Below are 21,769 nucleotides of genomic sequence, written 5' to 3' on the forward strand. Positions count from 1 at the left end.
CCAGACGCAGCTCCAACCGGCCCATGGTGCTGCTGAGGAGGCAGTGCCAACAACAAGCCTGACTGGTGGGACAGAGCAGCAAACCACCTGCTCGCTCCTCCTGAGGTTTCACCATTCACACGTGTTCTGCACCAATTAAGGCTTGCACGCAGGCACCAGCACCACATCAACTCCTTCGAGAATCCAGCCCTTGACATCCAAAATGCAGCAAGGAGCTTCTCTATGTGCTTAAATTCTACACCAGCAGCTTGAGCTGTAGCACCTGCTACTGTAGGTCCCTTTCTACAAATCTTGGGGGAAGCAGTGATCATTATGGGATACCCTAACAGGCAGCAGGATACCTAGATTTTGGCACTTCAAAAAGAGTTTCATGAACATCCCCCAGCAGGAGTCTCTGCTAAACAGAGCAGAGCAAAATCATTTCCCAGCCCAGGCAGGAATAAGCAGCAAAGGAGCTGTACTAAGATCACAAACTTGTGAAGTTCATAATGCCGGCCACATCAGGTCTGATGCAGACACAAGATCTTCGCTTCTGTCCCCCTGCCCCCACCATACCTCACACTCCCAACCACTGCTACCAACCTCTCACCATAGCTGCCAAGTTATCCTTTTTTTTAAGGGATTTTCCCTTATGCTGAATAGGCTTCCTCGCGAGAAAAGGGAAAACTTGGCAGCTATGCCTCTCACTTCCAAACACCACCCAAGAATGTTCAGTATTTGGTAGTCAGACATAAGGGCTGCCATTTCACCTAACATTCACCTACCAGCACCACAATCAACAACAATTCAATCCTCTATCTCCGGCACCTTCTGTAACATAATGTCCCTTGCATTCTTTTCTAGCGTTAGAAAACTGAGCCCACAGCTGTGTTAGATCAAGGCCTTCCTCCTGGTGCATCTGGGGTGGCTTTTACAGCACAGCAGCTGGCTATTTTTCTTAAGCTATTTATACCTATTTCTACTACACCTCACCCAAGTCCTTTTTGAAAATAAAGAAGATGCATTTTTAAAACTTGTTACCCGATTAACTGTGCCACCAGGTACCAAGGTTAGTGAAAAGCTGTTACTTTCAAAAATGCGGAAGGTGGGAAAAGCTGTCATTCAGCTGGGCTGAGACGGAGCATCCACGAGCTGCTAAATGCTCCAAGCCAAAAGAAAAACGAAGACAGGCCAAGCAGGACTTACCTGGTCTCCCCCTCTACACAGGACTGCGAAGAGCAGCCCTAGGGCAGATCCAGCTCAGGCCAAAGTCCCAGTATGCCCTCTGCTGGTGCTGTCCCACCCACCACTGAAGAGACGGCAGCCTAGAGAAGAGTACAAGGCAAGGCTGGTGCCATTTCCATTACAGGCTTGTGCTCTGTGGGGTTGTTTGCTAGCTCCTCTGAAGACAGGAGGGCAGAGAAGGCTTTGCAAAAAGATGCGCACAGTGAGAGAGGAAACTGGGGGTGGGGGCAGGATGGCTTACCCCTATGGTCAGGTTCCTCAGCTGTGGGTGAGATGAGACCAACAAAGGGCATGCTGGGGGCCCACACCGAGCAAGGGGCTGGAGTCCAGGTGGGGGCTGCACTTTGCAGGCCTGTAGAAAGAAAGAAAGGGATGGGGAGAGGAAGGTATTATCCACAAGTTGACACAGAAAGACCTGACATGCCCAAGTAGGCATCTGTTACAGCAGATGGGCACCACAATTTCAGAAGGTAGGTCTTTAACTTAAATTTAACTCCAAACCCCACCCCCCATTTTTTGTTATTTCCCATTAAAGACCCATTAGCTGGATGGCTATTCCGCAAGCCAAGAAGCAGATGCTACTTGCAAAGAACTTCTTTCACCTGACTCCCCATGATCATTTTAAGAAGATTTCTCCTCTTCTTTTTCTTCTCTCCCTCCCGCCCCCCCCCAGCCCCATATCGTCCCTGCTTGGCCTCCCCCTCCCCATTTCTAGGCCCCTGCTATCCAGAAACCAAAGGAGCTCAAGAAGCAGAACCTCAGCAGAATACTGAGCTGGTGGCCATATTCCTGCCCACCTGTGTCAACAGAACCAATTGAATCCTTCAGAGGGGAAAACACTATTTTCCAGTCAACTAGAGTCAAGGAAACACAGGAGGAGCCTTACAGGTGATAAAAAGATGTGAGAACAAAGTAAGGGATGGGAAGGAAGACAGAATGAGGAAAGGCACAGACCAGTGGAGGGAGGAGGAAAAGGGAAGAGGAGGAAGGAAAGAGAAAAAATTGCTGACTGAGAAATCGTGACTGCAAAAGAGCCCCCAAACTGGGAGCTGCTCCCAATTCTGGAGGCAAAAGGCAAAATGTCATTTCTAACTCTGGATGTAACTCTGACACTTACAGGTGTGCCCCGCCCTCCAGGGATTTGTCTTCCGAAATCAGCAAATGCTGGTGTAAAATCTGGACCCCGTTGCAATATCCGAGGGTCCAAAGTTCGAAGAGGCAGTTTTGGTTGATTGATCTGTATTGGTAGAAAAATGTAAAGTTACGGGTAGCCATGCAGCAACCGTCTGCACAGACAGTAGCATTTGGTTGATACTCCCAAGTAGCCTCAAGAGCTACAGTTGAAAACACTAGCCCCATACCTTGTCGAGGACCACATCGCTGATGGGCGGCAGCCCCTCCGGCTTCTGGATGCAGGCAGGCATGAACTGGAAGTCTAAGAGGAACTCCCGGTCGTACTGCTTCTTCCCTTCGGAGTCCAGGGGCTTCCACTGCTCTGTAATGACACCACCTGCCTCAGGATGGGGCAATTCATTGTGCCATGTTTTCCCAGCAAGGCCTCCTTGTTCCAATTAGAAGTGTGGCCATGGGGGTCTTTCTCCTTTGCCTCACCCTGTCTCCATTTTGTGGGGAAGTCACGAAATGGTCGAGGGGATGAGTGCATTGCTCCGTGGAAAAAGAATGTTGCACTCTGATTGGGGAGGTCTGGCTTTGCATCCATTTGGTCACAGGGAGCCTTGCTTGAGCCCTTTCTTGACTGAGGGACACCCTCAGGGGAAAAAAGTGGGGAAAGGGTTTGATGCTGAAGGGGAAGAAGCAGGAGCAGGACAGCACTGGGACATCCACCCACAGGTTTTGTAGCTTTGTTCTAAAGAACCCTTGGGAAGCACAGTGCAAGCAGTGGCAGTGCATGCAGCAGAGGGACAGCTGTGCACTCTGCTCTGTGCACCTGGAGGCTCAGGGAGCACAGGTTGCCCAAAGAGCTACAGGTGGTCACTTTTATCAGAGGGGCAATGCAGCAGAGATTGGGGATGAAGCAGAGAAGACGGTAGTCTAGGTCCAGCAGATTCTATAAAGAATTTATACGTTTCAGTTTTTCAAAGGGTCATTTTCAGGAATTAACCACCAATGAAATGTTCTTTAAAGGGAGGCAAACACCTGGAGCCACAAGTTTGACATCCTGGAAATGAGCGCTCTGGCACCACATGAAAAATTAAAAGGCCTGCAAGGGAGTTGGGATGCCTAAGTGCAGTGACGGCTGCCAGCCAGAGCCCTGGAGGTGCCAGTGTGGGCTCTAGCATACGCCCCGCTAAATCCACGATTCAGAGTCAGAATCTCAGGGAACCAAGCAGCAAAGGCAGGTTTCCAGGCAGGAAAAGCATTGACATGGAGTAATGCTTTCCTCTCCATAAGTCTACTTCTGGAGAGGCCACCTCACACGGGGCTCACTCCACCTGTAGCTAGCTATTTCTCTCAAAATACTGGCAAGTCATAGCCAACTGTCCATTTCCGGCTCATGAGTACAAGAAATAAGGCATGCCTGCCAACTGCATGAAGCAGCCCTTAAACTCCAGAAGTGGCCTGGAGATTTGACTCAAAGAATCACCCTCTGAGAGCAGAAGCTGCATCTTACACACCAAGGCTCTCTCTCTCTCTCTCTCTCTCTCTCTCTCTCTCTCTCTGTCTGAGTCAGCTTGCTCAACATTTTCCTGGTTACATAGGAAGATAGGAAGCTGCCTTACTCTGTTGATCTAGCTCAGTATCATATACACTGACTGGCAGCAGTTCTCCTTGCCCTGGAAATGCTGCCAAGGGCTGAAGCTGGGGCCTTCTGCATGCAAAACAGGTAACTCTGCCACTGAGCTAGGGTCCCTTTCCCACTGCTTTCTCTCACCCCTTTGCTAGGAGAAATGATGTTTCCCCCAAAGAGGCCGAGGAGTAACAGCCCATGCCATGGAAAGGCAACACTGCTGAGGATGCCCAAACGTCTGGGGTAAGATGAGCAGAGGGTGACTGGGACTTACCTGGCTTATACTGGCTGGCCGGGGTTTCGCTGGGACTCTCTGCGCAGCCTGAATTCCCCTCACCTCCTTCCCCCTCGGAGACGTTCTCAGCACCGTTGCGAATGGGCTCCCCTTCCTGCTCACCATTCTCTTCCGCAGCTTTCGCTACCTTAAGGTCAGAGTGGGAATCCCTCCTGGGGCAAGTCTTCTGGCTCATTGCCTCTTGTTCAGATTCAAGTATCCTGTCACCTCCAGGTTCCACTTCTGCTTTAGGCTGAAACAGCAAGCAAGCCCCAAATCAGCGCCCTACTCTCTGCCAAGCACTCAATAAACAAAGCTCCGCTGCCTCTAATCTAAGGACTGGAAATCGCATGTGGCCCTCCAGACTCCTCTCACTGGTCCTCGGGACTCTTCCAAGGACATGCCCATTTCCTTAGCTCTGCTGCTGCTGCAGACCTGGTTGGGGCTGCGATAATACTTCTCAGTTGCCTAGAGTGGCGTGTAGAATCCAGCATGACTGTACAAAGGGTGGGAGTTGCATCTACTGCCCAGCCTACTTTTTTATGCCCCTGGCCCTGTCCTCCACTGGCCCCTGGAAGGTTGCCCATGAGGGAGAAAGGCTTTCAGTATTAAAAAGGGAAACACTGCACAAATAGAGATTATGGATTTTTATTTTTATTATTTAAAAAAGGCATTCTCCAGTTACTATCATTTTGGAATAGTTTCCAAAGTACTAACACTGCTCTGTTGCTGTAAAGCATCCAGAACAGCCCAAATGATTTTAGAAAAAGGATTTTGTTTTTCAATGCCCCCTCCCCCAAATCAACACTTCCCCATCAGAACTGATTAAAAGCTCCGCTAGTAAACAATATTGCAGCCTCTGCCAACCTGATGCCCTCTGGATTTCCTGGACTGCCAGTCCTAGCTGGCTGATGGGAGTCTGGAGAGGAGGCTGGTGAAGGCTGTTACGCTCTTAAAATTTTCCTCAACTTATCCCTCTCCACAAGGACAGTCACTCAAAATCAGAAACCAGGCAAACTTCTGGGGCTCCCTGGCTCGGTAGGTTCACTTCTAGGGCCAGAGAATCCTTTGAAACTTGGCAGCACGATGGCTCCTGAGCACCCCACCTCTCCGCCCTCCTGCCCCCCTTACCTCGGGTTCGGCCTCCACTCCCTCCTCGGTGGCCTGGCTCCGCTCTTTTGGTTTGTTCCACATCTTTGGTGCAGTTGCAGCTGTTTGGGCTACAAGATAAAGTTGGACAGGTTATTTGCCAAATCCGGAGCCTGCTTGGAACAGAACAGCCTTGAGCACGGGCTCCTCTTTTCCAGTAAGCTTAAAACTATGGGGAGGGCAGCAACTTGCCTCAGCCTCACAGAAGCTACCTGAAGACAAGGGGAAAGGGGTCACGTTGACAGCTGCCATTAGGAAAACAATTCAAGAGATTCTAGAGCTGCAAATGAACCAAGAGGTGACACTTCTGCCCCTCACTTAAGTTCCTCTGACTTCCTGACAATTTATGGAAGTGTGGGCCTGGCCCTGTTGCCTCTTCCTTGGTCCAAGGCAAGACACAGCAATAGGCAGGACTGCCTATGTAAGTCCTCTTGTGTGACTCTGTGCTAGGGGCTGAGACTTTGTAAATGAAACACTGAGAGCAACAGATTTTTGCAGTGTAATTTTAAATGCCCCTTGAAAAGCTGTTTCAATGTGCTTCCAACCTGGAAGAGCAGATTCCCCCATCCCAATTATCTCTTTCTCTCTACACCAAGTCAAAACACAGCCACAGTGCAGTTCTACACCTCCAACACCAGAGGGCAAACACCAACAGGGCCTATATAGAGAGGCGGCTTTGAAGAACCATGAGTGCAGATTCTTCTTTGCTTAATATTGTTTCTGTTGGCAACAAGAGCAGAAATAGGTATGAGCACCTTAAAATGTGCCAAAGGGTTAGCAGCTTGTTAACAGCATCAGCTTGGAAGAGACGGTGGACCCAGAGAGCTGTGACAAAGCACGAGGGGACAAAGAGCCTGGCCAGCTTTGACCCAAGGAAAAGAACATAACTCTCAGTCCTGCTGTTCTTCCCCAGCGATTGCTATGGTATTTAGTGAGGATGGAGATTCTCAGAAGCCAGGTCTACCGAATGAAATGCATGGGGGTTCCTGGTCTACTCGCAGGAAACCACAGAGATTTTCAGTGGCCTGTTCTACCCACTGATATTCAGAAGCAACCAGCCTCTGAGCTGGAAGGAAGCACATAGCCACTGTGTCCTATTGGTGGCCTTATCCTTCCAGGAATGAGTGCAGCGTTTCAGCTGGTGAAATCAGTCAGGCCCATCTCAGTAGCAAAAAAAAACTATCTACAAAAAAACTATCTACAAAGAGCTCACTCACCAGTAACCTCTGGAGTGCAAAATGTTGCTCCCCACACCCTGCCCTGCTGCAGCCACAATGGGCTCAAACTCACTTTCCCCAGTTCGGAAAATGGTCAGGACTTTCTACAGAAACTAGTTACTGGTGCACACACAAATGACCTGCATAACTGTGCAACAGGCAACTTTTCACCTACTCCTCAAAACAAGCCATCAAAGCAAGAGTTACCCCCCCCCCCGTCTGTGCATTAAATAATAATAGGCTTCATTACCCTAAACCTCCCTCCTTCCTTCTAATTGCAATATTTAAGCTTGATAGAAACAGAGGATAGCCGAGAGGAGCCTCCTTGTCCGGCTTCTTCTTTGTACGCCAGTAAATAAAGGCAAGGAGGACTGATAAAGCTACACAGGATGCTTCTCAGCTGCACCTGACAGACCAACCCAAGATATTCTGGACTTCAGCAATTCAGAGCCAGCCTAAGTAGAAGTCATTAGAACTGTAGAACAGCCATCCATATGCATGGAGTCACGGTTATTAAAACATTCCCAGATGCTTCTCTTTTTAACAATTGATGACCATTTAGCCCAGCCAAGGTTCCTCTTAAGTGTTTTCTATCTCCCCCCCTCCCCCCACAGTCCCCTTCAAGTTAACTGCAGAGTTCAGTAATGAACCCAGTGCTTCCTCCCACCCAGGGAGATGCCCAGAAGACAAACGCCACTGCTTAGAAATGCTAGTGGTGAATTGCATTAAGCACATACCTGGGATTCTCCCACCAGGACAGGAACTGCAAATTCCACCTCACAAAGCAGCCCACGGCCTCCCTTTCCACTAGCACTGCCCACCAATGACCAAGGACGAAAGGATCGCAGGGAGGTCCGAGGGATGAAACTTAAGGCTTGACCGGAGCACAGCTCTGTTGCCATGTCATAATGCGATGGCAGAAGACTATGACATACTGCCCTGTCAGGCAAGGCTCAGTAGGAACCCTGGGAGGGGTGTGTGTAAGTCCAGACCATGCCCACATGAGGCACCCCATGGCACTGGATGAGAGGGAGGAGGAGCTACCATCTACTTCCGTCTATGGTGGCAGCAGCCCCCATGTTTGCAGAGGAGGAAGGAATGGCATCAGCTTTCAGACAATGGCAGTTGGGTGTGAAGAGCCATTTCAGAGACTAAGACCCCTAAGCCATGTCCTGGTGCTGTCAGAATTTCAGCTGGCAAGGAAGGAGGCTCCACTACTAAACTAAGTCCTTTGCAGCACTACAGCAGCTGACTTCCCTACTTTCCACTTCAGCACATGCCCACGCAGGGAGCTGCAACACAGATGGGAGGGGAAGCTTTGCGATCTTCCCCAGATCAAGAGAGTGATTAAGAGACATGTTTGTGAAGGGCCCAAGTCTGAAAGGACAACAATCCAGCACACCTTCTAAGGCACCCAAGCACCCTGGAGAGGCAGCTTCCAACTCATACAAAATATTGGTGAGAAGCAGGAAGAAGCAGGTGCTATACTGACACAAGAAGAAAGGGGGGGGGCTTTTCCTAGTTCCCATCTAAACTCCACACCCTATCTGCTACTGCTGGCTGACTTTCCTCAAATCCTCACAAGCCACCAACATCCCAGAATTGGCTTCTATATTGGGATGGGTGGGGGGGGGGGAGGAAGGAAGGAAGGGAGAAAATATTTCGACAAAGCTGTGCAACTAGAGAAAATTAAAAGAAAACTACCTCAAACTGGGGAGATGATCTCTTTGATAAGAAATGCAATTCAAATACCATGCATATTTCTCAGAGACACAATGAAACTTTTAACATTAAGGAGGTGTTGGCAAGTAATCTCCCAAATCATTTGTGAGCAACTCTGGGGACTGCTTGAGTTTCTTTTTATGTAAAAGGAAAGGAAAGGGGACAGTGCAAAGGTAAAAAGCTTAATCCTAAAAATGTAGGATAAAAATAACTTAATAATAAATAATATGGGAAGTTATTCTGAGTCAGAAAAGAAGGTGGGTTTTGTGAATTATTTTTTTACGAGTGAGAGACAGAGAGAAAACCAGCAAAATGCCAAGCATTTGAACCATCCCAAGTCTGCCACCCACCCACCAATGCAGCTCTCCCTAAATGGTTGTTCTGCCTGCTTTCTGGTAGATAAAGCAGGAAGCATAAAAACAAACCATTTTTCTTTCTTTTTCAATTGGGAGGCTGTTTCTCGCTTTTGCTCATCATACCACAGAAGCCCTGTTCATTGCGGGGGAAGGAAACAGGCCTATCCCGTTATCATCAGTCCCTGTCTCCCACTCAGGATTTGAAAAAAATCTAAGGAGCTGGCAAATTTCCTCTGGGCCTACTTAGCTGCCCTCTGAAACACACATCTGGATCCTTTTCTAAGTTGCAACAGAACAGGAGAAAGCACACACTCACACACGGAGTTGAGGCAACTGATCCTATTTCCCCTGTGCAGCCAACCTCCTCCCCCCCTCCGCCCCAGCAAAGCTGTTCAGATTCTGAATAAACCGTACCACAGACTTTTAAAGAGTTGGGAGAGACCATTGTGACCCCCTGCGAGGACACTCACCTGCTCCGGGGCCCTTCTTTGTATTCAAGCCCTGAGAGTCTGCATTCTCCGGTTGTCCGTCTACCTCCACCTCTTCTTTCTCTAGATTTTCCTGGGTGTCTTCACCAAGGGTAGTTCTTGTGGCCTCCTCTCCTTCTAAATCCCCCTGAAGACCAGGGAGGGCACCAGGTAGTGGGAGAGGAGAAGCAGACGGTGGCGGAGGAAGAGGGCTTGTCACTCTAACAGTAGCAGCGGCAGAAACGGGTGGAGGGCTGGGAGGAGGAGATGGAGGCAGAGTCGGAACAGCAGGAAGAGCGACGGAAGCTGGAGGTGGCACACTTTCTGCCTCGTCCAGAGGTGCCTCTGGGCTCTCCAGATCCACAGCCGAGGGCCCAGCTGCCTCCAGTTGATCTGGTTCCATGATGCCATCAGTCACTGTGACCCTTTCACTAACTCCGTTCAGTTCAGTAATTAGATTAGTACTAGCAGTCACTTGGAGGTCGTTGGGGACTATTCTAGGGGGCTCCCTGCCTATATCCGCGCTGGCGTCATCTGTTGGGGGGCAGATGGGCACTTCCATGCAGGGCGCAGCTCTGGGAAGAGGTGTGGCTTCCTGTTTCGAGGAAGCAAGTTCACATCCATCCTCTGAGTCTGCTGCAAACGTTGATTTAGGAGGCAGAGGAGTGGCGGCAGCAGCAATGACCGCCGCAGGGGAGGGCAAAGCCGTGAGAGGAAGCTCTGGTGAGGTCTCGGAGGAGGAGGTGGTCGGGGTCTCTGCTGTCAAGCCCATTTGATCTTTCCTCTCTCCACTAGGCTCTGGTCTGAGGGCAGGGGAAGGAGATTTTAATACTGGATCTGCTTTAGGCTTCTCTTCTGGGGGGAAAAAATGGAAGAGTTAGAAAGGGCCATTTAACTCGTCAAATCAGAATGAATTTGCATCAATTATCCACGCCATCCCACTTTCTAAGAGGAACATTGGAACCCCCCCCCCACTTCCCTGCCCAGTCCTCAATTCTCAGCCCAGAGGTTACTGAAGGAAGAAATGGGGATTAAGGCAAGCAATGTCTGCTCTTTTCTGTCAAGTTTGCTTGCCACCCATTCTGCGATACAAAAGGAGTCTGAGCACTCAAACCCTATGTGTTCTCTTTGGTGGATCCTAATAGGGCAGTTTGGCTTCAAGTGCCACTTGCCTTGGTGCTAAGAACCACCTCCTCACAGAGGAGGGGACTTTTTGGGGCTACAAAGGGCTACCATGCGCAAGCAGTGTAGCTGTGAAAAGTGAACTGCGGGCCCTTTTGTGGATTTCTTTGCCAAGGTTGCTTCAAAGACGCTGATTAACAACATGGATATGCATTTGCAAGATAAATCAAAAGACAATGTCTTAAGTCCTGAGAACTATGTTGGAGCTCCCTCTGCCCCACAGTATTTGTTTTTTACCCTAAAGAGTCTTGTTATGTGCATGAGGGATGGACATGCAAGATGTACAATGGGAATCTTGGGATGCAAGCCCGATTCAGCAGTCAATGCAACGAGTGGGGTGCATGCATCACCCCCCCCCCAAGCTAGGCTGAGCCTGGTGCCTCCTGTCACTACTGTCAAGGGACCAATTGAACTTCCCCCATTGGATTCTTAGTGCCTTTCTAAACTCACAGTCAAGAGGGCCAGTCACTATTTACAAAAAAGGTTCTGCCACTAATATCTGAAACCCAACTGTCTTGCACAAGTCAGTAAATAAGGGACTGAACACTGGAAGGCTACCTCTGCTATAGGATCACCAAAGCCAATGGCAGCCACTGAGGGAATTGGTTCAAGGGCACTGAAGCACCACTAGGAAAGAAGAGGACTGGTCTTGTGGGAGTCGCAAGGCTGATAAATATTCTGGCTGCCATTTACTCACAAGCTTTTGCAGCCAGCCTCTGACTTTCAGATCAGCTATCATGATCTATCTGACTGCAACATTTTCTCTTTTTTTCTTCTTTTTTGCCTTTGGCCAGACATAAAACAGAATGTGGCTCACTCCCAGTAACTACAGTCTCTCACAGGAGGTCTGGACGTCAAGATCTTCCAGAGGGGCTCTTCTTTCTGTCGTGTGAACACCCAAAGGGCATTTGGTGGGCTCCTAAGTGGGGAGCCCCTTCAGTGTCTGCTCCCAATGTCTGGAGCTCCCGTATCAAGGGGAGTCTATATAATCCCTTCTGCCAGCAAGAAAATACAGGTAGATCGCACCTTAGGCTAATTTCACTTTCTTGATCATACCTTACGTGAATCACTGAATTCTTTTAAAAATAAAAAGGGGCAGAAGAGCAAGAAATGCTGGAAGCATCATCTAAGATCTCATAAGCGCCCTTGCAAGACATTTACAGAGCTTAGTAAGAACGATGGGGTGTCTTACATGGGGGGGTGGGGGCAAGGCCTGCTCAGCACTGCTTTTGGACAGGTAGGGATGGTCTTGTGCGACCATTCCAGAGTTTGTTCTAGTTTTACATGTTTTTGCCTTTGCACGTGACAGCCAGGATCATAACCCCCACGTAATGTGAGATGCACCTGTGCATTTTTATCCAGACAGGTGTTTGACCCCAGTACCGATAAATTGTTTAAATTTATTCTAGTGCCTGTGGTCTTTAATTAATTCTATAGAAGTGATTTACCTGCCTTATTTATTGCCATTATTATTAATAATAATAATCAATGTTAACTGCCTGGGGCACCAGATGGGATATGTATAAGAAATAAAGACTAAAAATTGCCCAGTCACCATTACTTGCTTCACCCGCTGCCCAGAGTCTTACCCCAAGGTGACCCTGCATATACCAGAAGGAGGAATTACAACCCAAATCCCCATTGTACAGCTGAGGGAACTCAAGAAATGTGCAAGGTGTTCAAAGACCAGGTTTAATTTCTAATCTTGACATCTACAAGCACGGATTGTTTCATGGATACATCAAGTCTCAACATGGCTCTTAGATATATTCTAAGTTATATTGCAAGAACAGAAGTACAAGATGTGTATTTTAAGAGCATTTACTGTTGCAACACTTTTTTAACAACCAGAAAGAGAACAAGCAACAGCCCATCCGTGCATAATTATAAACAGCGAAACAAATATTAAATTAACACCATCATTATTCAATTAAGAGCAACAACTATGAATGCCTGTCAGCCAGGCAGCCCTACAAACATCCCCCCCCCCACCAGACTCCTTCCTACTTGGGCAAGAGAGTCATAGCAGCTGCACTGACTCAGAACTCTGCCAACAATGCCCCTAAAATGTGAGTATCACTCCCCCAGTGTCTTCTCCATCAGCCACCCCACAGAATACCCACAACCCCAGCTACACCTGCCTCCCTCCTCAATGGAGAGCCCTAAGGAGTGCAGCTGGGTCTCTCTAAGCACTCAGCAGAGCAGCAACTGGGCAGCCACTCCAACCTGGCAGTTGCTGCCCTCCTTCCAGGCTCAGAGTGGATGTGCTGGGTCACAACAGAACTGGCCAGAACTGTGACCAGGACCGCTTGCTGCTGCAGCCACCTACGTCAACCACCCCTGTGGAGGTGTTGGCAGCGAAGAAGCACTTGGTTCTGTCGAGCATTTAGTGGGGAACAAGTGTGAAAGGAGCTGCCCAACAAGCCAGAGGTCAAGCTGTGGGGGGGGGGGGGTAACTGATGGCTCTAGGGTGCCAAAGAAGGGGCTTCCTTGTCACAAAGAATTCACAGCTCATTTAAGTACTAGCTTGAGACTGCCTCTGCCAACCAGGTGCCTTCCAGATGTTGTGCTCCTATCGGTGAGAGGTCATTCATGACACCTTTCCCCCTAGTTTGTCTTGGCCAAAATTAAGAAAACTTGTTAACTTCAGGTGTTTTTGGGGTGGGGGCATGGCTAGAAAGAGTACCCAACAGGCTGCTTGTGAAAGCACTACAGCAGGCATAGGCAAACTCGGCCCTCCAGATGTTTTCGGACTACAACTCCCATCATCCCTAGCTAACAGGACCAATGGTCAGGGATGATGTGAGTTGCAGTCCCAAAATATCTGGAGGACCAGGTTTGCCTATGCCTGCACTACAGAAACCAGCAAGGCATGTCAATGTTATCATCATCACCACCAACTTGCAGGTGGGAAGCTGAAAGGTGGCGCTTTTTACAAGGCCAGAACTGATTCAGTGTTCAGGCTCACAGATTCACCAGCTCTCGAGGCTCCTCACAGAGAGAGGGAGAGTGCCTCTCAAAACCGGGACAAAGAGATCCGTCCACCCACCTTGCTTCAGGTCGCTTGTCACAGCGATAGGGGTGCTGGCGGCGAGGTGAGAGCTCTCCATGGCCCCGAACGCCACAGGGCTGTGCTCGGGGACCTGGCTGGGCAGCTGCTGGGATTTGAAGTACAAAAAAGGGTGATAATGAGCATGCGAACATAAAAACTAGCAACATGGAACACAAGTGAGCAAGAGGGGCAGAAAACCCAGTTGGGTTGGAAAGAAAAAAATCAAGAAAAGGAAGAAATAAGATATACAGTCATAAAAAAAAGGCGCATGGGGAGGGTGGGAGAAAAGCAGCGGGAGGAGAAAGACAAATTACTATTCACAGCAGCGAGAAAGGAGAAGGCACAACCAGTTATCTGGAAATCCCGCACCCCCCACCATGGAATTTGGGGGGAAAGCATGCCTCTTCCCAACAATTTAAAGGTTGCCGCAATTCAACTGAAAGCCTTTCAAAGCACTTTGTTAAAAAACGAAGTGTTGAATAACAATAAACCGAGAGGAGCTACAACTGGGGCACGTTCCACAACCCAAGTCCTGGAGACCCTCCTGCCTGAGGCAGCCAAGGTCCTTCTCCAACTTTTCCTGCCCTCAGAAGCAGGCCCCTCTCTGGCAAGAGGATGACTGGCTTTGCCTTGCAGCTGATGAGCAGAAGAGAGAGGGTGAGGGCAAGAAGCGCCACCAAGATATAGACGCTGCACAAGGAGGCTGCAGCGGAGAATGAATGCCAGCCTCCTACCAGCATGTGCCCGTCCCCATGCAGTTACCTGTGGCGGGGTGGGCGTGGATGAGGGCCTGACCGTGGGAGGCGTGGAATTGCGGCTTCCTCCACCAGACATGATCTCTTCTGTTATGTCTTTGCCCCCTTGGTTGGGATCTCGGATGCGGATCTGGAAAGGATGGAATGAAGCACCTGCTCAAATCACCTCCCCAAAAAGGTGGCTTGGCTTAACCAGGGCCCAGCCTCATGCTGTGAAGGGAGCATGACACTCGCGACTCACGGTTCAGAGGGCCACACCAAGGGCCACAGCAGCACATGGTTGAAGGAAACCCCACCCCAAGAGGTGTCCCCTTTATAATGTAACACCCCCGCCCCAAAAGGCCCCCATTATGACGCCCACTGAGGTGCTGCCAAGGGGCATTTTTGTTCCGAAAAGCTTTCTAAGCTAGATGAGATCTCCACAATGGGTGTTTCTTTTTAGGGTTTTCCCATTCATTTGCTGCTATTTTAAACTGTTTTGATTATATTGCATATATCATCTTAAAGCACATATGAGGAAGGTGAGTAAATACGGTAACAACAAAGGCTTTAAACAGAACACCTGTGAGACTCCTCCCATGGTGAGGGGAGTGTCAACCTCCCCAGTTTCCAGGTTCTCCCTTCAACCCACAGGGCTCAGCATTCAGCTGCAGAGCTCTCTTACCGTTTTCTTCTCCCGCTTGGCTGGTGGGATTGGCTGCTGCTGCTGCTGCTGCTGTTGCTGCTGCTGCTGCGTAGGCACTATGATGGGTGTGGATTGATACATCGGGGGAGTTGGGTAGAAAGGTGCCCCTGCAGTGGGTAAAGGGGGCAAGGAGACTCTTAGGCCTGTGGCAAAGTGATCAAAGCCACGTCCCTTCGCCCAGGACGAGCTACCTCCAAGTGCGACTCCTGGTTTTCCTCTCTCAAGGTCAGGGAGCTGAGGGGCCACTTGCTCCCTCTGCTTGGGAGTCCCCCCCCCCCCCGAGGCTTGCATATGTGTGTGTATATCACAGCAGTTTACTACAATGAAAAGCCATACAGTAAAACCATAAACAAATTAAAAACAAGCATTATTAGGCCACTGTGGAAGGATGTACTCTTAACTGCGTGCGCAGGCCTAGTGGCAGTAGGCATTTAAAAGTTGGCACAGAAGGCGCCTGCTGAATCTCCAGTGGCAAAGAGTTCCATAGGACTGGGCCAATGACACTACAGGCTCAGTTTCTTTCCTGGAGGAACAAAGTCACCTCCCCAACCTCTGCATGCATGCACGCACACACACTTTCCACCAGAGCCAATGAAGCAAACTGCACCCTCTACTCCTAAGAAAGTAAAGACCTCAGAGTCTCCCATTTGCCAAAGGTTCTAAGCAAAGTGATGAACATCCTCCAATTTCACAAGAAAGCCGATAACCCACAGGGTTGGGTGCTGGTCACAGACTACAGCTTCCAGAGATTTTCAGCCCCCAATCCACTCCCATACCTCTTTTTTAAAAACACAATTTTAAGCCACCTGAAAGTAAGGCTGGCCCTGACCTCGGGTGCCAAAAGAAGATCTCCAAGCAAGATCTCCAGCAGATAAGTGCTTTGGTTCTCCTTGCCTAACTCTCTTCCTGCCCCCTCTGCCCCAGGATGACCAGAGCGCACCAGTAAGGCAATGCAGCCAAAGTGACAGAATTCATTCATCAAAATTAAAGAGGAAAATCTACTCAATTTGCAATTTAGACCTGCAACTTACATGTGATTTATTTGCACAACTGCAGCTTTGTGCAGATGGCAGGAAAATAAATGAACTGGAAGGGGCAGCCAGCCAGAAGGAGTCATACAAGATCTCATGCAACCTTCCCAGATCTTGATAAGCAAGGTGAAGTCTCTGGGAAGCCTGCGCAACACCTCTGGAAGACTGTGTGAGACTCCAGCAAGATCCCACAGAAGCGCCCCCGCCCCGTCTTTCAGAGGCCTTGCATGACCTTCCCAGAGCCCAGTAAGACAGGGACAGTTACAGGGGGGTGATTCCGGGGGTCTTCCTGACTTTGCATGATTTTGCATTTGCAGGTGAACCCCTGGAATGTAACCTGCAGGCCTACTGTATATTCATTTTAACACAGAGAAGCCAAAATGGGAATGCTACAGTGTTGAAGATGTGGAATACGGACACAGGAAGCCTGGTTTGCATAAAGATCGGTCTACAGGGTGAAAAGACCACGTCAAATGGCCCTTGCTCTGCTACCCATCCACCTTCAAAGGAAACCTCTTCTTACCATAGGCGTTGGGGAACTCTCCGGGTCCCGGTCCTGGATAAAATGGTCCAGGCCCTGGCGGCTGAACAGGATACTGTTGTGGGGGGCCCACATACGGAGGGCCGCTATGACGATACTGAAACGGAAATGGCACAAGAGGCTCAGAAAATGGCACAAAGCGCTTTATGAGCAGGAAAAGCTATCCTGCCACCCTATTAATGATGCTCTTAATGCAGTTCCCCACTCTGCCCTGCCAACTCTTGGCCTCATGGCAAGTGCTGGGCAGTTTGTGGGCTACATCCTGACCAGCTGGTCCCTTGGCAGCAGGGACTAAGTCCACAATCAATACAGTTCCAGACTACTTACTGGCCTCTCTTCCCACACCAGGCAGAGCAATGAGGAAAAAGATGCAGCAGTGGAGGGCAATACATACAAAGGCCGCAGCCGCCTACCTCACAGAATTGTTGTGAAGACTTAAAAAGGGGGAGACTGAACATCATGGGCTGTATCCAACAGTAGGCCTGCTCAGAGGAGATCCATTGGAATCAACAGACTTGGTTAACCTAGGTGTGTTCATTTTGATGGGTCTACTTTGAGTAAAATTTAGCTGGGTACAGCCCCATGCAATGCTGCTCTGAACACCTTTGCGGAATGCTGGGAACTAAAAAAGCAATAAATAAATAAAATATATTGCAGATTCCAAAATTCCAGGGGAAGTGGCAGAGCCCCTGCTTGGCATGCAGAAGACCCCCAGGTTTGATCCCTGGCAGCATCTCCACGTAGGGCTAGGAAAAGACCCCTTCTCCTGAAACCTCAGAGGCCCATTGCTGCCAGTCAGTGTAGACAATATTGAGCTAGGCGGACCAATAGCCTGGGTAAGGCAGGTGCCTGCAAACCAAGTGCCAGAGATTCGTCCCAGACCTGCCCCGATTCCCCTTTTCCACCCAAGGACTGAAAACTCAGGGAAACAGAAGGAGGAAAACGGAAACACACCCATGCCGTGGATTTAACTTGCACCCAGCTGAGTCACAGGAGGGCAGACATTGACCACAACCTGCAGGCAGCTGCAGATATGGAGAGCTTTTAAGCTCTCTCACTTGCTTACCAGGGACTGGGAAACTCTTCACCTTGCATAGGTTTAATTTGTGCTCTGTTAGCTGGCTCGGTGCCAAGCCTGTGAAGCTGCGATTGTGCAGGTTAAATGTGTGCAAGATGCAAGTCAACTGTATCATTTTAAGGGTGCTGTGACCTTACCTGTGGTATACAGTACTGGGGCCCCTGATGGATGGATGGATACGGCATAGGAAGGTGGTTCACCATCATGATGTGCTGATTGGTCTGATAGACGGCGGTTGGCGTCTGTGCACCAGGACGGATGGAAGGGCTGCTATTCTGGATCGTTGCTCTGGGAGGCTGAATTTGAGGCCTCTGGAAAAACTGGAGGAGGGAAGCAAGGAGCCCCGTATTTTAGCCGGCCATCTTCTGGAAGAGCAGTGCGCCACAGTTACGGTGCTTTCACCATGCATCTGATCAACAACTAGCTGGCCCTCTCTGGCCAAGGGTCTTCTGCCTCGGAAGCCCACGTGTCCCACGTGCAACACAAGTGGGGCGGGGGAAAGTGATGAGTCCGGCCAGGATAGTCTTTGCATCTAACGAGTCCTGCCCTGGAAGTGAGGGGGCAGGGCAGGAATGGTGATGGGTGTCATTTGGAGATGGGCTGTATAAGGCCACTTCTCTAAAGGGGTTGCCAAGAGGAACCTGATGCCTGCACTGGCGTTCAGTCCTGAGCCAACCACACACTTACCTTCCTTGACCTGCCTGAAACTGGGGAAGCTTCTTCATCACTCCGGGCATGATCTAAGTAGACGGCAACCCCTTCCTGGATCTAAACTTACTTCTCCGACCACACAAATGTCAACCAGAGGACTAGGGACGTGTGACGACGACATCTCCCAATGCTCAACATTCAATGTGCGAAATGATGCGCCAGGCACTAAGACACCTGGCCGCTAATGGCGCATGTGATCGAGAGGCAGTGAGGCCATGCAGAACCAGTAGTGAAAGTTACCTGGATGGGTCTGAATCCTCCCTTCAACAACGAAGCAAGAAAGCAGCAGGAAATAGAAAGAAAGCCAATGGAACAGCTGACAGGTCAACAACAGGAGGGGTGGGTGGGGGTCCAGCATGCAACCTAAAGCCCTCCTTCTGCCTAGCCCCTCCAGTAGGCATTGAGGACTCCTCCCTGGCCCAAGTCACCATCATGCAACAGTCTAGGGCTTTCTAAAATTAGTATTTGTTTCACTGACATTAGCTTTCCTCAAAACACAACAAGGGACTAAAGCTTCAGTAGAAAGAAAATGGCTAGGAAAAGTTGCCCTAACTAGAACTACCCTTTCCTGGGGGTCCCTTCTTCTCTCCAACAGAAACAGCCCAATGATTATCAGAACCTTGCTGAAATCCTCTTGATGGTCTCAAAAAAGATGAGAGAAACCAGCCCCAAGTTTAGTGGTCAAGCAGGAACGAAAAGGAAGGCTCCCTGCCACACAGCCACAGGTTGTCTGCAGAGGACAGAAGGAGCCACCTGTCTGAAGAGATCCACCTCCAGGGTGGATGGGGAGGAAGAGAGATGCAGAAGACAAACCCTGGGATGCGGCTCCAAGGGACAGCGACGCTGGCTATCAAGAGCAGCCTTGTTGGCTGGCGGCTTCAGGTTTAGATGGCCATGCATGAGGCCTCCTCTTTCAATCTTCTGCACAGAAACCAGGACACACAGCAGGCCACTGACAAATTTTGTCCCGCTCTAAGCAGTGCAGGGGGTTTGAACTCAGGGTCAAGTCAAACCACAGCCCCCAGGGACATACCGGCTGGCCTCGGACAAGCCCTGCCTCAGTTCTCCATCCTTGGAAAGCAGCCTTGCTTACAGAGAAATCTCAAGGCTGCACAATACATCAGTTGGAAAGCTCTCCAGGCATGTAAAACTGGCACACATGGGATCGTAAGGAATTCAGAGATTGTCTGGGCTACCCCTCAAAAGAACCACTTTCGACCTGCTGGGACAGCCTGTGAGGCGGAGAGAAGGAAAAGTGGTGCTTTGGAGCTTTGCATTTTGTTTCCTATTTGGAGAGCAGACCAGGTCCAGCAGCCGCTCAGGGACTCAACTAGCTAAAGTCTCTTTGATGATCAAGCAAACACAACCAAGTGCCTGACCAGCTTCAAGAGCTGGAAAGAAATCCCAAAATGCTGCTCTGAAAAGAGCACCAGAAAAGGGTCTGGAAGGGGAACATGCAAGACTCCTGCAGCTGCTACTCCCCTCCCAGATCCCAATTTCTGCAACTTGCAATGCTAACAGACTGGTGAAGAAAATCAGGGTTCCAGACAAGATGATAGAGGCCATGGCTGCAGCAGAGAGTCAGAGATGAATTGGTGTTCTTTTCTGTGTTTTATAATGGTTCTGTCAAACAGTTCAAAATACCGGCCCCCTTTCCAAATCCCATTGGAGGAGCACTTTGTGCCAAATCAGGAACACAAAGTTCAAGGCCAACCCTATGCAGCAGACCCACTGGCTTGTCCCTGGCTCTCGTGGCACCTGCTGGAGAAACAAGACTGGCACAAGAATCCTTGCTCAGCAGTCCCGAAACTAAGAGACCTGACAGAATTCACAGCATCTGCCCAGCGGGAACTAAAATAGAAATTTTCATAAATGGAAAATGTGATTCCCTAATGAGGCAGGAGTCAAAGGCTGCCAATGAGAAACCCCTCCCACTCTAAGGCAAACCTCAGTTCCTGGTAAGCAGAGTGTTTTCACGCCCTCCCTCCTTTCCTTGACAAGGTTTGCTCCTCCTCCCCACAGGGGAGTTCACAGTTGCTTCCAACAGCTTTGTGTTGCACATCTTTGTGCAAACACTTTGCGGTAATTGAATGAGTGCAGAAGCAAGAAGGGCCCCAGGAATAGCGCTCCTCCTGGAGGAAGACATGCCCACAGCCCCCTCGGTCTTCAAATAGCAGTTGGCAAGTTCAATGAGCCTCACCAAGCGTCACAGCAGCTGGGCCAGAGGAGCTGCCAGTTAATGGCGTGAGCACATGAGTCACACTGACCTGAACATCTTATGACACAATAACTGCAGGAAACGATGCCTGTGAGAGTGCTCTGCATTGGACTATCAGAGTTCCTGTCATTTTCAATGGCCAGCAGGAGGGATAGGAAGGAATTGCAAGTTGCACCTGACAATGAAGCAGCTCTCCACAACTCTCCATCAATCAATCCATCCAGCTGCCTCCTCATCACCCATTTGCTTTGAGCCATTTAGTACCACATGAAGTTAAGGTGAACTCTGGTTCCAATCTAACCCTTGATTATTGATTATTTTGAGTTGGGTTTCTAATCAATGGGATGCCATAAAGGTTTATGGCAAGTTACAACACTTTTCAAAGCCGTCTCTAAAGCTAACCTAACTGTAACTGCGTCCAGCACTGAAGATGGTAAAATGATATTTGAAAAACTACAGCACCAGCCAGGAAGCCCAGTACTCCTCTGCCCCCCACTGATATGGACTCTTAACAGCCACAGAAAATATGGGATCTGGCATCTCCAGCATGTAGAACTGAAGAAGCCACAACACTGTCTCATTTTAACCAGAAACAGCACCTCTAAAAGCCACACCCCTCCACACAGCAAGTAGCAGCCACATGAGTAACTCAGGCTGTCCGTTTTTTTTGGGGGGGGGAAGAGAAGATGAGCACATAATAATTAACTTATTCCCTGATGATTTATGGCTACATGGGGAGGACCCCCCCCCAACTCCTATGATGTGACTTGTGTGATGGGCTATTCAGACTTACACTTTCACCACCCCAGTATGCTTGAGCTCAGATGAAACAACAGTGCAACCCCCTTCTCATGAGTTGTTTCTGACAGGTTGTAGAAAGTGTTAGGTCCATCCAAAGCAGTCAACCTCAGATGCTGAACAGCTCCCCTAGGTGCTGCCTTGAAGGTGGCATGGAAAGTGGGCTGGGCCAGCCCCACAAGACCAGAGAAAAAACTCCGAACCCAGAATCCAATTTCACTATTCAAGATTTTTCTCGTGCTTCCAGCTTAGCATGGCTCTATTTGGTAAAGAAAACCAAGCAGTCTCCTAACTGCAGTGGACATTCATGGTGTTTTTATTTCAGGTGGAATGATGCCATCCTCAGAATGCAAAGTACTTGGGAGTTCTGTAATGTGGCAATTGCTCCGGGCAAGTCTTTTGGATTCTGACTCCATTTCCCCCTGGTGCCCAAGAGAACTAGATAACCCAGGCATGTCAAACCTGCAGCCCTCCAGATGTTTTGGACTACAATTCCCATCTTCCCCAACCACTGGTCCTGCTAGCTAGGGATCATGGGAGTTGTAGGCCAAAACATCTGG

At 49.5% G+C, this 21,769-nt stretch overlaps 1 protein-coding gene across 21 annotated transcripts in view; it reads right to left on the bottom strand.

Annotated features, from left to right (window-relative positions):
• EIF4G3 (eukaryotic translation initiation factor 4 gamma 3) overlaps nucleotides 1–21,769 on the bottom strand; it is a 76,800-nt gene that overhangs the window by 15,363 nt on the left and 39,668 nt on the right. For 17 of the 21 annotated variants that reach the window (XM_060276300.2, XM_060276298.2, XM_060276295.2 and 14 more), the window contains 11 exons: nucleotides 17,620–17,802; nucleotides 16,387–16,501; nucleotides 14,812–14,939; nucleotides 14,155–14,277; nucleotides 13,390–13,498; nucleotides 9,162–10,013; nucleotides 5,379–5,467; nucleotides 4,248–4,500; nucleotides 2,586–2,719; nucleotides 2,342–2,461; nucleotides 1,466–1,576 (listed from right to left, as the gene is read on the bottom strand). In XM_060276300.2, coding sequence (XP_060132283.1) covers nucleotides 1,466–1,576; nucleotides 2,342–2,461; nucleotides 2,586–2,719; nucleotides 4,248–4,500; nucleotides 5,379–5,467; nucleotides 9,162–10,013; nucleotides 13,390–13,498; nucleotides 14,155–14,277; nucleotides 14,812–14,939; nucleotides 16,387–16,501; nucleotides 17,620–17,802 — 2,217 coding nt within the window. The remainder of the gene's footprint in view (nucleotides 1–1,465; nucleotides 1,577–2,341; nucleotides 2,462–2,585; nucleotides 2,720–4,247; nucleotides 4,501–5,378; nucleotides 5,468–9,161; nucleotides 10,014–13,389; nucleotides 13,499–14,154; nucleotides 14,278–14,811; nucleotides 14,940–16,386; nucleotides 16,502–17,619; nucleotides 17,803–21,769) is intronic. The other 4 variants (XM_060276306.2, XM_060276296.2, XM_035120749.3 and 1 more) reach the window with 1 other exon arrangement.

The sequence above is a fragment of the Zootoca vivipara genome, chromosome 6 (assembly GCF_965207765.1).
Source record: "Zootoca vivipara chromosome 6, rZooViv2.hap1.1, whole genome shotgun sequence".
Taxonomy (NCBI): Eukaryota; Metazoa; Chordata; class Lepidosauria; order Squamata; family Lacertidae; genus Zootoca; species Zootoca vivipara.